This window comes from Tiliqua scincoides, chromosome 2 (assembly GCF_035046505.1).
Source record: "Tiliqua scincoides isolate rTilSci1 chromosome 2, rTilSci1.hap2, whole genome shotgun sequence".
NCBI classification, from domain to species: Eukaryota; Metazoa; Chordata; class Lepidosauria; order Squamata; family Scincidae; genus Tiliqua; species Tiliqua scincoides.
Genome location: NC_089822.1, coordinates 10,402,175 through 10,416,807, shown reverse-complemented (window position 1 = coordinate 10,416,807; position 14,633 = coordinate 10,402,175). Strand labels below are relative to the sequence as shown.

Genomic DNA, 14,633 nt, shown 5'->3' with positions numbered 1-14,633 from the left:
ACCATGTCATTTTAGCTGCTCGGTGGAGGGGATGGGCAGATCAGTGCTGTAACCACTGATCAGCACTGATCAGAAAAATTAGTGCCCGTGGGCAAGTTACAAATAGTAGCCCCACTCCTGTAACTGGCAGAATTAAATTACTTTTAAAATGTGACACCACCTCTCCTTGCCATTTAAAATGGCACACATTTAATTTAGTATATTTTATAGCAATAGTTGTTTGCTATTTTGTGGCTGGGGAAATAATCTTTTCAATATTTCATTTATTAAAGTGATATCTAGTGTGTGTGAGAGCATTTCCAATATGTGTGATCAGTTCAGTGCCTACAAACACTTCTCAATACAACAAAAACTGAAACCTGCCACTTCCTCCCAATTTCAAGAGGTGGGCAGAGCTTAACACATCTGGTGAACTGCCTTGTCCTTTGGATGTGAATTCATGTGACTCATTGCACGCAAAAAATAAATTGAGGCGGTTGGAAAAAGAGCAGGACTTGATTGCCTGGGTCTCAACCACAGTGCCCAGTCCTTTAATGTTCTCACACCTCTTATTTTTGCACCTGGGGCGCATGTTCCACTCACCCTATCCTAGTTATGTTTTTGGGAGAGACTGTGGGCCACCCTCATAAAAGTTGTGACATCTTGGGTCAGTGTCTGAATGAAAACTTTGCTCTAAGTTTTATATAAAAATGTATGTACTTGATATTTATTTCTGCACTTGCTAAACGTGACTGGCAACTGGTAGACAAAGAGCATTACCGTTAAACAAGTGTAGCCTTGATTCTGAGACACCTACAAAACCACCATCAAGCAGACACATTTTTAAATTGAGGTTGCAGCATTTCTACTATGAAAGAAGACCACAAGGCATGAGGAAAGGGTGGTTCCTGGCACAGTCTGAACCAAAGATGAAGGAAGGGTTATGTTATTGCTTCAGTTTCTGGTCTATGCAAGCTAGCATTCTGAACATTAGGCTACCAGTTCTATTGGAAGCACTCACAAGCTACTTGGACATACTTCAGACATACAAACTCACGCTTCAGTTGTTTTACCCTGATGAATCACATGGTACAGTAATCCCAGATGCCTCTGAACTTTCTGAAACAGAGACAATTCCTTTTTTGCTTAGAAGTTTGACCTAGTGTGTCCATAACAGGTTGGAAGGTGATCAGTGTTTATCCAATATACTTCTGATCCCATCATGCCTCATGTGCTGATCATCATCGATTCCCTGCCCAGATGCATAGGAAGACAGCCACGCATGTGACATTGGTATAGCAGGACCCAAAGAGACAAAGCACCTTCTAGTTCCTTGGATGATTTTCTACAAGTGAGGTTTAGAGTTCAAATTTTGCCCCCTAGTATCATATCCTCAGACAAAGGTGTTGCCTGACATGTTTTATATACACACGTGTGTGCGTGCACTACGTGCATACCAAGCAGACATGACCCAAACCAATCTCATGGCATTCCAAACCGGACTGATGATTTGGAAGCCTCAGATCCCACAGGCCTCAGGAAAAAGGCCTGTTTTTCAATTGTGGGTTTACAAAGTACTATGAAAGGACACATTAATTAGCTGCTTTCATTACGCTGCGAAGTGCTTTACTGACAGCTCAGAGCTGTCAGTCACATTGATCCTTGCTTGGCCTCTTCCTCCCCAAGCTGCTTCAAAGCCACCTTCTCCATATATGAAAGGCTCAAAGCAATGGAAAGGAGAAAAGCCAAATGAAGCCACCAGTCACCTGAAGCTGCTTCACATGGTTTTGGCTTGCTTTGGAGTGCTTCAGAGGGACGTGCCTTAGTTAGGACTCTGTCTAGAATCGAGTGGTTTATAGTTGGGTGTTTTTCTCCGCAAATCAAAAGCACACTCCTACACCTTGCAAATACATAAATGTAACTTCTCTGCTTCTACTAAGTACAACTTCGGTTGTTTCTATTTTTGACTGCATGAAAAGGATTACTATTTCTACTTACCAAAACTTCAGCTACATTATCTTCATTCATGAACACCAAATCAGAAGAAATTGAGTCAAATTGTTCTTCATGTAGATTTTATGAAAAATCCCACCTCTCCACCACCCTGTACTCCAAGAGTTGGAATACTCCCAAGGGTTTATTGAGTCTGGCATCCCGTTTTCAACAATGGCTGGCCAGATGTCTTTGGGAAACCATAAGAACAACAGTGAAGACAGTAATATCCACCAGCACCACAAGGAGCCCAGTTCTGAAAATGCAAAGTAGTCCCTCTCAAGGCTTGTCATGAGAGGAACTATTTTGCGTTTTCAGAACCAAGCTCCTTGAACAAGACTTCTCAACCAAGTCTGGCTGTGAACAGTATTTTTTTCTTAGTAAAGTTCAAGGGGGCATCTTGCCCCCACTCATTATTTTTCCAAAGGTAGCTGGCTGCTCACAAACCTGCCCCAACTTGAGTTCTAAAGACCTCCTAAACTGCACAATACATTAGCTACTACTTAATTGCTTGCAGGGTGCAGGTTTCCAAAGTTTTGATTAAGTAGCATAATACTAATACCTTTTGCACAGGTAAATATTGATTGATCACAGCCCCCAACATAAGCTTTGAATCATTGTTCCATTACCCAGGAGATTCAAATGGCATGCTGAAGAACAATTTGTTCTTCATTCATTCGACCGAATTCCTGACAAATATTGTGGCATCAAAAGACTTGCACACACTAAATTGCATATACTCAATAGGCCAGGTTCACAGGCTTGCCTTTTGCTTACTCCCATTGACTCCGGGGATGACAAGCTGCAGGAGGTGACAACTGACGTGGACCCTTTGGCCTAGTGCAGATGTCACACTTAACCAGGATTTAGGAGGTTGAAAAATCCTTGAAACATCACAAAAGCTTCATAATGGAAACATACTTATTTCCGTTTCATGGACATTTAAGGAATGTATTGAAGACTGCACATAAATATTAAAACACCTGGCTGAATTTCATTAGGTTTTATTACAAACAGTGTCAAAAGTGGCAGACATCTGGTTAATGAGTATGACAAAAGCTGAACATAGGAAAGCTAAGGAAGGACTTAGCATCAGCATTTTGGAGACTCTCAGGGAAAGAATCATGTACACCACCCCGAGCTCCTTGGAATAAGGGCGGATTAAACATATGAACCTATCCTGCCAACCTAGCAGTTTGAAAGCATGTAAAAATGCAAGTAGATAAATAGGTACCACCTTGGTGGGAAGGCAACAGTATTCTGTGCACTTAGGCATTTAGTCATGCTGGCCACATGACCACGGAAACTATCTATGGACAACCGGCTCCTCGGCTTAGAAACAGAAATTAGCCCCTAGAGTCAGAAACAACTAGGTTTCACGCCGGAGGGAACCTTTACCTTTACCTAAGCATATGAAAAATAAATCTGCCAAGATTTTAATCAGAGAGGAATCCAGAGAAAGAGTCAGGAAAACAGAAGAGGTACACAGACCCCAACATCAGCAGAAGTAGTAGAAAACAACTCAAGCATGCCTCATAAGCCAAACTAATCCACCTAGATAAGCAATATTCAACCACAGCGCCATGACATATTGGTGTGCCGTGGCAGTTTGGTGGAGGGTCACTGATTAGTAGAGCCACTGGAAGGGTTTGAGGAAGGCCAGAACCAGAGATACCATCCCTTTGGGAAGGCATTATTAGCTGTGTCAGCACTGTAATACAACAAAAATGGATATTTGTTGATATTTGTTCTTTTGAATTAACTGCTTATGTCATGGAAGCTAAATGCAGGATGGTTAGATGTAGACTTTCTGTGCCCTGACTGTTGCTAAAAGATTACACTATAACACTGGACGAGTGCTCTGCTAGCATTTCTCAATGGATTTAGAATTAGATCCTTTAGGTTTATCACCATTTGAAGAATGGCTTATAAATGACAACTTCATATGGATGCAAGTCTTTCTTAAAGATTCATGTATACATTACTTATTCTTTGTAATTTTTATGTATTTCATTTGTTATGTATTTTTCCCTAAATATAGGGAGAGGGAAAAAATCACAAGAGGGCATTAAAGGCTTAGCTGCTTGGGGAGTAGCAATACTTAAAGGTCCATTGCATGCCACACAATCCAACCCATACAACACAACCCATTTGAGTAGGATCGGTTTTATATCCATGAAGGGGGGCAATTGATGGAAACAGGGAAGAAAGTCTTAGCTATTGCTACTGTGTAACTCCCATGCTGTGGAAGATAAGGCTGGGGTCCCCTCCCTTATGGGGTTCATTAGATAACATGTGAAAACTTCCTTGTTTCTGACTTGCCCATGGCCTGACCAGTTCCTGAATGTTTCTCCAGTTTCTCTATCCTGGATTGTGTTTAAATTATTAAACAGCTGTTTTAAAACACAGAGATGTTAGCTGCCTTGGGCATTTCAATGATCGGATAGAAGGTGGGATGAAAATATTTTAAATAAATAAAAGCATCCAACAGAACAGGCTTGGAGCGAGGGCTCTGCAATTGTCTGTTAATTGCAGTCTTCCTTCCTTCAGGTGGCTGCTCCCCATCACCATACATCTGGCAACAGAGGCTGCTCTGAAATGCAACAGTACCTGCTGAAGGAGGTATGCCACTGCAAGGTCTGGGAAGCACGACTATCTTGTCATCTGATTAATGTATTGTCCAAATGTGTCCATAAATCATTCAAGTAGAGGCACGCCCTTCAAGATCTGCACTGAAGCATAGCTAAATTATGCCTGCAGCTTTCAAACAGAAGGCCTAACCCAAGAGCAAAGAAGGACCAGAAAGGCAGTAACTAGAAGTTCCAAGGAACTCAACTAGACTTACTTCAGAGTAGACATGCTTAGGATTGCATTGAAAGAGGAGCTTAACATTTTCATTCAATCAGCAGAAGTCAAGGGGACCTTATTTAGATTGTCTAAGTTATTTGAAAATATTGCCATAGTCTGAGGCATTAATCTATTTTTTCATTAATGTTCCCAAGTCTTCAAGCAACAAATGAGGAGGCAATGCCCCATCCTGAAAATAGATGCTTATCATCAAAACGTTTTAAAGGCACTTTGAGAATGTTCAGCTTCACACAGACATTTGCAGTGAGTAAACATGGAATACATTTGGTCCCAGTGTTCTATTTTTTTTAAATGTCTCTCATTCACAAGAATGAACACTGAAAGAAACAACTTGTGTTTGAAAACTGATGGATTCAAACATCAAACTTTACAGCAACATCACCTGCACTTCTAGGCAACAGTGGCTAGCACATGATTTTCTGGAGAACTGCGATGTATCACCTTATTGATTTTTTAAAATATTAATAAAAGATGTGCCATCCTATGCATTTCAAAAGTATTAAGATGGTGAAATCTGATCACAGGATGCTGCATGTGATTAGAATGAAATACAGTTTGTATTTCTGAAATAAGTTGATTTGTGTTTCCACTACTAAAGAGGAAGCCAGGGATTCAAGTTCGTATCACCCAAGTGCAACCATATCAGTGACTCAAAAGAAGAGATTGCAGCCACAACACTGTCATAACACATCCATTACAGCATTTGTCCCATTTCTTGTCTCCAGAGGACCAGCTTTGATACGCCACTAGTTTTGGTTGTAATACTTTTAATACTCCTGGTAGCAACAGAGGCTAGTTCCGCGAGCCCACACAGGGCTTTAGACTTGGTTTGTCTTGAGCAGCCGCTGCTCATGCTAGACAACGTGGAGGAGAGTTTCAAAAGTTGTTTGTGGTAAAGCCATTTGTGGGGGACTCAAGAGTCAAGGTCCGAGGATTCTGAAGGTTGTTTTGTCTTCATTTTTAAAGAGTCACAATTCAAACGGGGAATATTTGACTTCAGTGAGATGGTGCAATAGGTAGCTCAAGCAGTTTGAGACCAATTCTGTTTTTTTAAGCTACAGCACTGAAGAAGTACAGAAATGCTGCAGCTCCTTAAAACATTCTTGTCATGTACTGGAGATTAACAAGTCCACTCTAGGAAATGTTTCCACTGCACTCAACTATAACTGTGACTGTACATTTACTTGGGGCACAAAATCATCTCAAGAGGTAGATAATGACACCTGCTTCATGTCTCAATGACATCTTCCAATTCCTTTTTGCCACCTGTATCTTCAACCAGATCTTTAAGTCGAGATAAATGGTGCAAAGCCCTACAAAACAAACAAAGGCTTCTGACTTAGTATACAAGTGTACTGCAGATATAATTCTTATTGGCAGCCTAGTGATATAACAATGCATTCAGAGGATTTAGATTCAAGCAGCTAGTGGCTCCTCCTGAGATACAATACTTACTCTGCAGTTTTACTACTGCACAAAGTTCATCCCAGGCATTCTGCTTTTTGCTGGATTTAACTAAAGATAAGCCACTCAAGGGGAAAAAAATTACAATTGGCAGGTGCTGCGTCTGTGTGCCCATTGGCATATGTTTTGTCTGTCTTGAGGAATGTTAGAGCACAGCATGTTCCACACACATGCTTGAACCATGCTTCCACACACATGCCTGAATGGTTTGAACCATTCACTAACACCCCTCCCCGACTGCTTCTTAACAGCCAAAGAGGAGCTTCTGTTGTACATACAGGCCTTTGTCTGTTTGCACCCACAGCCCTGAAGCGCATGACACTGGTGTGGCTTTTGAACTGCTAGTCCAGGGCTTATGGTGGTGAAGTGTAAGCCCTGGGTAGTATTGAGGTGCAAATCCAGCAGTCTATTTCCATTAGTAACCAGACAGATGCCTCCAGGAAACCCATAAGCAAGGCATTCCGTACCTCAGCTGTCAGCATAACACATTCCAACATTTTAATTTTTTTTCCAGGTTGCAGGTTTTCCAAGTTAAGAATGTACAAACAGGCTCTATTTGTAAAAACATTTGTATCCAAACTAATTTATATTTACAAATAACACTGGGAACCAATAGTTAGTTGTATCAATTTGCGGCATGAACTAAAATACAGTTAAACCAATGTGTGACTTGAAGAAGATACAGCCTTGGCTCAGACATTTTAATGTTGCCCTTGTGGAGTGGCCCTGTAGCTGCAGCCACATGGAAGAAGCAATACATGAGCCAGGGTGCCCACAAGAATGCCTCGTCGTCAAGAAAATCCATTCACCTGGATTCTCTTTCTTATAAAGGGGGGTGGGGTCAGCAATAGAAAAACATGCCAAAAAAGGTCTCTGGGAACTGGACATCAGTGTGGATGCTCTAGCTCAGGGGTGTCAAATTCGTTTCAAACAGCAGGCCGAATAGCATTCATGATGCCTGCTGAGGGCTGGAAGCAATATCGTTAAACAGGAACTGACTGTGGTACTGGGAGAGCCCAAATCACGGGGACCTGACAAAGAGCTTCTGTAAGCCCTATCCAGCCCACAGGAGTGTCATGTTTTGACACCTTTGCTTTAACTTCTGCACATGTATTATCTCCGCCACCTGCAGCTGAGGCAACAAAGACCATTTACATGGCAGTTTTTAAATCACTGGCAGTTCTACTGAATTGTTCCAGCTCAGCTGGTTTCAGAATTTCTGCCTCAGAGCAACAGAATGCTTACCTGTGAAGGGACTTTGTTCCAGGGATCGTATCACAATCACAGAGCTTGTATTCAACAGCTTCATCTGAAGCCTGTAAAAGAAACAAAACTGGATCACCACAACAGATCAAGGGCATAATTCTTTTCTGAATGTTGTTCCTCTCAAGAAATGCAGAGAAAAAATTTGGAAGGTCACTTGCGTTTCATGTATTAGCCAAAAAGCAGGATGCTTACACTACAGCTTCCAATGTACCCAAATTCTATTACTCCTTGCTCACTCTTTACAGGTTTAATTCTAATATGTTTTAACAAATATGTTATGAAGGTAACTACAATTATACATATAGTACCATACATTGTATCACAGTATATATGCACTATCTTTGGTTCAAGGTAGAAGAACTGGGTATAAATTTTAGAAGAAAATAAAGAGACAGCACTGCAATTGATATAAAGTAGCATACAATAGAACTGGTTTTGGTAGCAGCTGTGAGCCATGAAGTCCCCAATTCATATCTCATCTTTTTGGGGGGTGGGGAACAACACCAGCCTGCCCCAACTCACAAGCTGTTCACAATTCACAAGCCCCACAAGCCGGTGTTTGGAAGTAGCAATTTATAATGTAAAGACTGGACAATGCATTTCAATCAAAGGTCTTCCTTAGCAGCTCATGTATCCTGTTCTTTTATACTACTTGAAATAAAATACTGAGTTGTTTTAACTGATGTACCAGAACAAGACAACACAAAAATCTCTGAAAGATTGCAGGTCAAAATACACCCGGCAATTTTCACATAATAGATTGCTACTTCCAACCACCAATTTGAAACCTGCCTTCCCTCTCCTTCCCCACCCTTTTCTCCTTTCCAAACCATGAATTCTCTGGCTCAACCATGAATTCGTTAAATGCTTCAGGCAAGCCATTATTCTCTTAGCCTCAGCTTCTCCTTGCATAACATGGGAATAGTAAAAATAATAATACTGATATAATCACTTCAAAAATTAGTGAAATAATACATGAGCAGTGCTACATAAATGCTAGTAGGAACAATGATGATTAGCCATTTGCCCAAGGCCTGTAGAGTTCCCAAACTTTTTAACAGCAGGATTCACCTAAAAAAAGGTTTCACTTTACCAGCTGCTGAAGCCTCTGTGGTTATAATGGTGATTGGGTAGCAGTTCTCCTCCCAAGTAGCAGGTTGTTTAACTCTTCAAGTACGCAGCCTAATCTACCCTGTAAGTTTCTCAAATCACCAAAAATTGGGCTGTGTCCCATTGATGGGCCACAAAACCACTGCTATAGGGCAAGTAGATTTGAGGTTCACAGCTCTAACTACCCTATGAGAAACTGCCCAATAACATGCTTGTCCAGCACATTGGTGCACCTGTGTCTTCCTTTTTAAAATTAGCAATGTTACCATGTATAACAGGGGTGTCAAACATAAGGCCTGGGGGCCAGATGCAGCCCTTGAAAGATTTTTATCCTGCCCTCAGGCTCTCAGCTTCTGAGCAGTGCTGAGGTGTTACTACTGAAAGGGCAGTCCACATGAAAATTGGGCTATCCCTTATCTTGAAATGTGATCAAGATTTGCATGTTTTCTCTTCTATCATTTGCAGCTAAGTGAGAAAAAGTGTTTATTTTTGGTTATGACCTGTTTAATATCACTTTCTGTCTAATGACATCACTTTCGGCCCTCAGGAGACATGATGAATGCTCTTCGGCCCTCTGTATGAGTTTGACACCCCTGGTGTATAACATTTTTAGCATGCCAAGTCCTTTATGATCTATATCAGTTGACAAGCAGATCAGACCATTCCCTATAGCCGTTCTTCTCCACTGAAACAGAGTACTCAAATACCGAACCCTAAATATTCATGCATACAGAACCATTGTTATTTCCAAGTCCTGAATTAAGGCACCTACACTTTAATTTTCAGAGAACATGTTTTCAATGAGCTTTTTCCAAGTGATGGGGAAAAAATATACAGAAAAATTAAAGCCCAATGTGAGTCTCATCCAGAAAGGAACTGCTTACTTTTTTAAACTCCTCACTTTGTTCAGCCATTTTGTTTTGGGCGAAACTTTGCTGAACTGCTTGAAGATTAAAGAGCATTAGCTTCAAAGCCTCCACAGGCCCATGATGATTCCCTCCTGAAAAAGTACTTTCCTGGAATCAAAGACAGACTTTTGCAATCAAAGGACATCAAACTCAAAGTAAAAGCTGAAGAAGTTTTCTGCACAATTGACATTTGAAGACTGTGACTTGAGGTGGATTGCTTTCCTTATACAAAGAGGATTTCTGAGGTCCTTTGGGCGGGGGCTCGTCCCACTTTTAGCACTCATATTCTGAGTGCTCCCCAACCCAGAAATACAGAAACTCCCCTAGTTATTAACACTTTCAGTTCCAGGGGTCTGTTCCTAAGTCACTTTGGCCTCAATCCTAACCTAATTTCCCAGCACTGACCTAAGGGCAATGCAACTCCTAAGTAAGGGAACAAACATTGCTTTACCTTGAAGAGGCCTCCATGACTGCCCCCCCCCAACTGAAGGATGCAGCACATGCCTCACTGGAACAGCTATGCCAGTGCTGGAAAGTTGATTAGGATTGCGCCCTTTGTTCATAAGCACAGTGATGCCCCAATCCCCACTGCTGCTGCTGCTGTCAGTTTAACTCAGGATGCTGACAGTTTCATTGTGCTTCTGAGTGGCTTCTGTAATCAGCAGCATCAGCTACAACCCAGAAGTTGGGGTTGAAAGTGTTTGCAAGTTGAACGTTCATAAGTAGGAGAACTTCTATAGACATAGAAAATTACACTAAAGGGACAAAAGATGAGAGACATAAATCAATTTATAACTAACAGATCTGTTAAGTATGTCTGGTCTAGAAGTTTTATAGGAATCCTTCTAATATAATAATAATAATATACAGTATTTATATACCGCCTTTCTTGGTCTTTATTCAAGACTTTATTCAAGGCGGTTTACACAGGCAGGCTTATTAAATCCACGCAGGGATTTTTACAAATTGAAAGAAGGTTCTCTCTTTCAAGAACCACCACATTCAAGATGTTACACTCCGATCTGGTTTAACATCCTGGCCTCCATCCTCCCACGCTCCGAGCAGATGGAACAGCTCAGCTGCAGCTTGCCAGCTGCTTCAAGGTCGCACGGTGCCGGTGGCCTCGAACTGGCGACCTTGTGGATGTTAATCTTCAGGCAAATGGAGGCTCTACCCTCTAGACCAGACCTCCTGGTCTGGTTCTGTTCAAAAAGTTCTGTTCAAATTGCAGAATTTGACTGAGGCATTGATAACACCCTGCACCCATTAAATAAATATGCCGAGACACTTAAAATATAAGCACAACAACATTTTATGCTCTTACACAGCTATTTGCATGCTTCCTATACTGAGGAAACCCTTTGCACACTGCCTTGTCTAAAAGACACCCATTGTCTAGGGCCCAGCCTGCTCACATGGAGAGGTGATAACAGGCCTTATGGCTTTTAGTATTCCCCTTACAAATTCAGAGTACTCCCTAGAATCTACTTAACACTTCTGATATTCCACTTAACACTTCCAATATTTTCTGCTTAATTAAGAAACTCCTGATAACCTTATGTATATCCTGAGGGTTGCCCAGAACTGTTTGAAAAACTACTGCTCAATCAAATACAAGCTTTTTACAAAAGACCCCCTTTTCACTTACCTGACTGCTATTCTTTAAGCAATCTTCTAAGAATTCATTAACGATGCTTGCTTTAGGGGTTTGCAGTGGGTCTTCCTCCTCACAATATACAGGCACAGGAGATTTCCTAAACAGAGACACCTGGAGTTTAATGACTTGCTTGAGATCACTTTTCAACCTCAAAAATATTTTGATACATAAGAACATCCCCACTGGATCAGGCCATAGGCCCATCTAGTCCAGCTTCCTGTATCTCACAGCGGCCCACCAAATGCCCCAGGGAGCACACCAGATAAAATGATGATAAAATTGATGTTGCTGTATCAGTAGAACTTTCCCCATCAAATATAGCACTTAAAGCCAGACAGTGCAGCAATGCTGCCCTGGTACCAACAGTCAGAGCATGAATAAAATCCAAGAGCCCATCTAACCAAAATAAACTCCACAAGTGTTATCCATGATTCAATGAAGTTCAGTATGTGTCTGCATAATATAATGCAGGGCTTCTCAAACTTTTAGCACCGGGACCCACTTTTTAGAATGAGAATCTGTCAGGACCCACCAAAAGGGATATCATGACTGGAAGTGACATCATCAAGCAGGAAAATTTTTAACAGTCTTAGGCTGCAATCCTACCCACACTTACCCAGGAGTAAGTCCCATTGACTATCATTGTTAAAAGAATATACATAGTAGCTGTTTAAAATACAGGTCCAGCCTATTTATACATGGATTTTTTATACACAGATTTGACTCAACACGAATGGCCACTGCAAATGAGAAGGAATGTGCTGATCCCTGGAGAAGGGGAAAAATGCATCCCTTTAGAATCTGTTTTAAAAACTGAACAGTCCTTTAACAATAGCCTCCTTAATGAGGGGGGGGGCAGCTGGCTGACAATCCATCAATCCTTCTCTCCCCAGTGGGCCCCTCCCTTCCCTCTGAGCAGAAAGGTGGTGAGGGAGGGGCTGAGTGAAGCGCCTTTGTAAACTCTTGGAGGAGGACTGATTGATGGATTATCTTCTTCTCTTATCTTACATCACAAAGGTCAGCAAGGCTGTTTTTCAATCACCAGAGCGAAGAAACTTTATTTTTTAAATTGATTTGCTATAGTGCATTTTTTGCCATCCAAGTGAGTGCTTGGAACGGAACCCAGGCGAATAATGAGGCTCAGCCTGTACAGGTGTCTAACATTTCCCCAGAAGCAGTAACATACCAGGGTAGCATCAAGTCTAATATATTAAAAATAAAATATTGAAATGAATGGGGACCCACCTGAAATTGGTTCATGACCCACCTAATGGGTCCCAACTCACAGTCTGAGAAACACTGATAATGGTTTAGTTTTAGTGTGTTTTTATAAAAATGGGTTCCCACAAGTGATTTTATCCAAACAGCTTTTTCATGGCATATCCGTAAACATATGTACAGCCTTCATCTCTCTATTTGTTCCAGACCAACCCTTGAAAATTCTGACCACAATGAACTTTTAAGTAACATAAGTCAGAAGCATAACAGAGTATCCTTCTCACCCTTTCAACTGCATTCCAGCTTCGGAATCTGGTTTGCTTGAGCACTCAGTTAAGAAGTTAAAATTTCACTTTTAACTTCCAGTGTCACAACCAATCCTGATTTGTTCTAATATATCAGGGCAAGAAGTAGCATCCTTTATGCACAAAGGGTAGAGGACAACATGCACGCCCAAGGCTAGGAGACGGCATGCAAAACAAGCATTAAATCATGGCTCCAACAGAACTGGCTCTCCATCATGGTGTTATGAAACAACAAACCCACAACTGTGAAATCACTACTGTGCTTTGTAACATTATATGGATCTTTTGCTTACTCACAAGCCAATTGGAACATCATCCCATGATCTTTCCGCTTCTAGTACATCCACTGTACAAGGGCTGCCATCATTTTTCAGGGCACTGGTTAATTCCTCAACAGATGTTTCCAGAGTTCTTTTTGCTTTCCAAAGTACTAACTCAGTGTCATCACCTAAAATCATTTATTGTAAGTCACAATTAAACACAAGGCATCTTTAATTCATATCTGACATGATTTGCATTATTTGATTCTAAAAATCAAATTCAGGTGAGTAAGAATATACTCGTACTATATTTAAACTGCACAAAATAAGAAATGGGACAATACCAAATCTGCATGGGGCCTTTACTAATCATGATTATATGACTGGGAGTGCTTCGTGGGTACTTGTAGTTCTCTTCCCTACCTGTAAGGTATTCACCTCCCAGAGAGCAGACAGGTAGAGTTGAGGCTTACTGTAGGGAGTGTACATATTTCTCCAGTGCTTAAAAATTTCCACTGGCATCCAGTGTGTTGCCAGGCACAATCCAAAGGTCTGTTTTCAACCTATAAAGCCCTAACAATTGAGGAAGCCACGTCTAAAACACTGCCTTGTTCAAAATGAACCTGCCTATCATTTGAGATTCTCTGCTAAGGCCCTTCTCTAGTTGCCCCTGACTCTAGTTACACAGATGGCTATGTGGAAGACAGCCTTTTCTGTGATGGTGTCGCTGTTGCAGAAAATCCTTCCCATATGGAGCTGTCTTCTATTGTCAGGCCCTTGCTCCACCTGCTTCCATATTGTCTACAATGACTGGCAGTGGCTTCTTCAGAATTTCAGGCAGGTCTCCTAGTTCTACCTAGAGATACTAAGGATGGAATGTGGGATTTTGACACACTTAACTGCTAAGCTATGAGGCCTTCCTCATATTCACCTTCTGCTTCATTAATATCTTTAAGATCAGCAGTCTCCAAACCGGAGACCACTGTGTGGTGGAAAACTCTTCCCTGGTGTGAACAGAGCTTACTGTTCCACTAGGGAGCCTCTGATTGCCCCCAAACTGTGCACTAGCCAGCTGCTTCTGCCCGGAAATCTGGGCACAAAGCCTGCTGGAGCAACGGAACACAGAAGCAGCTGGTTGGTGCTCAATTTGAGGGTGATCAGAGGCACACTGCGGCAGCTCCCCGGTGAAGTGGTAAGTTCTGTTCACCCAGGAGAAAGATTGTGATGGGCACCGGATCTGACTTGCAGGCCAGGGTTTGGAACCTGTTTCAGATGCTTCAATAAGTCCATCCTGCTCATTTCAACTTTTAAAAAGAATGTTTTTTTGCCTTTAACTGCTTTTGTTGTTATCTTTATTGGAGTTTATTTCTATTTTGTTTTGCTATAGTGCTTAGGTTTGTCGGAGGCAGCGCATGTGGAAAGCATTCAGTTTCCTCTCCTGTTGTGAGTGAAGAGTCCATGACTCGCTGCAGTACAGAAGTGTACTCAGGACGCAAGCTCTGTAGACCTGGATCTTGGTATGTTCCGTCAGCTTCTTGTTGGACCAGACTCTCTTTGTGAGTCTGAAAAACGTGGTAGCTACTTTACCGATGCGTTTGTTTAGCTC

The 14,633-nt window shown here is 41.6% G+C and overlaps 1 protein-coding gene across 1 annotated transcript; it reads right to left on the bottom strand.

The window, feature by feature from the left end:
• Positions 1-5,328: 5,328 nt before the first annotated feature.
• On the bottom strand, positions 5,329-13,225 carry C2H18orf54 (chromosome 2 C18orf54 homolog). Its single transcript, XM_066618075.1, has 5 exons — positions 13,065-13,225; positions 11,236-11,341; positions 9,564-9,695; positions 7,549-7,619; positions 5,329-6,152 (listed from the first exon to the last, which is right to left on the bottom strand). The coding sequence occupies exons 1-5, from the start codon at positions 13,223-13,225 to the stop codon at positions 6,068-6,070; spliced, it is 555 nt and encodes a 184-aa protein (XP_066474172.1). The 3' UTR covers positions 5,329-6,067.
• Between the last annotated feature and the right edge of the window lie 1,408 nt (positions 13,226-14,633).

Excerpts from the sequence above, each read along its gene's own strand:
- C2H18orf54 (XM_066618075.1), bottom strand. The coding sequence starts at position 13,225 with ATGATTTTAGGTGATGACACTGAGTTAGTACTTTGGAAAGCAAAAAGA. Across the intron at positions 9,696-11,235 it reads GCTTAAAGAATAGCAGTCAG|GAAAGTACTTTTTCAGGAGG; the intron begins GTAAGTGAAAAG and ends CTTTGATTCCAG. Across the intron at positions 7,620-9,563 it reads AAAGTGAGGAGTTTAAAAAA|GCTTCAGATGAAGCTGTTGA; the intron begins GTAAGCAGTTCC and ends TTTCTTTTACAG.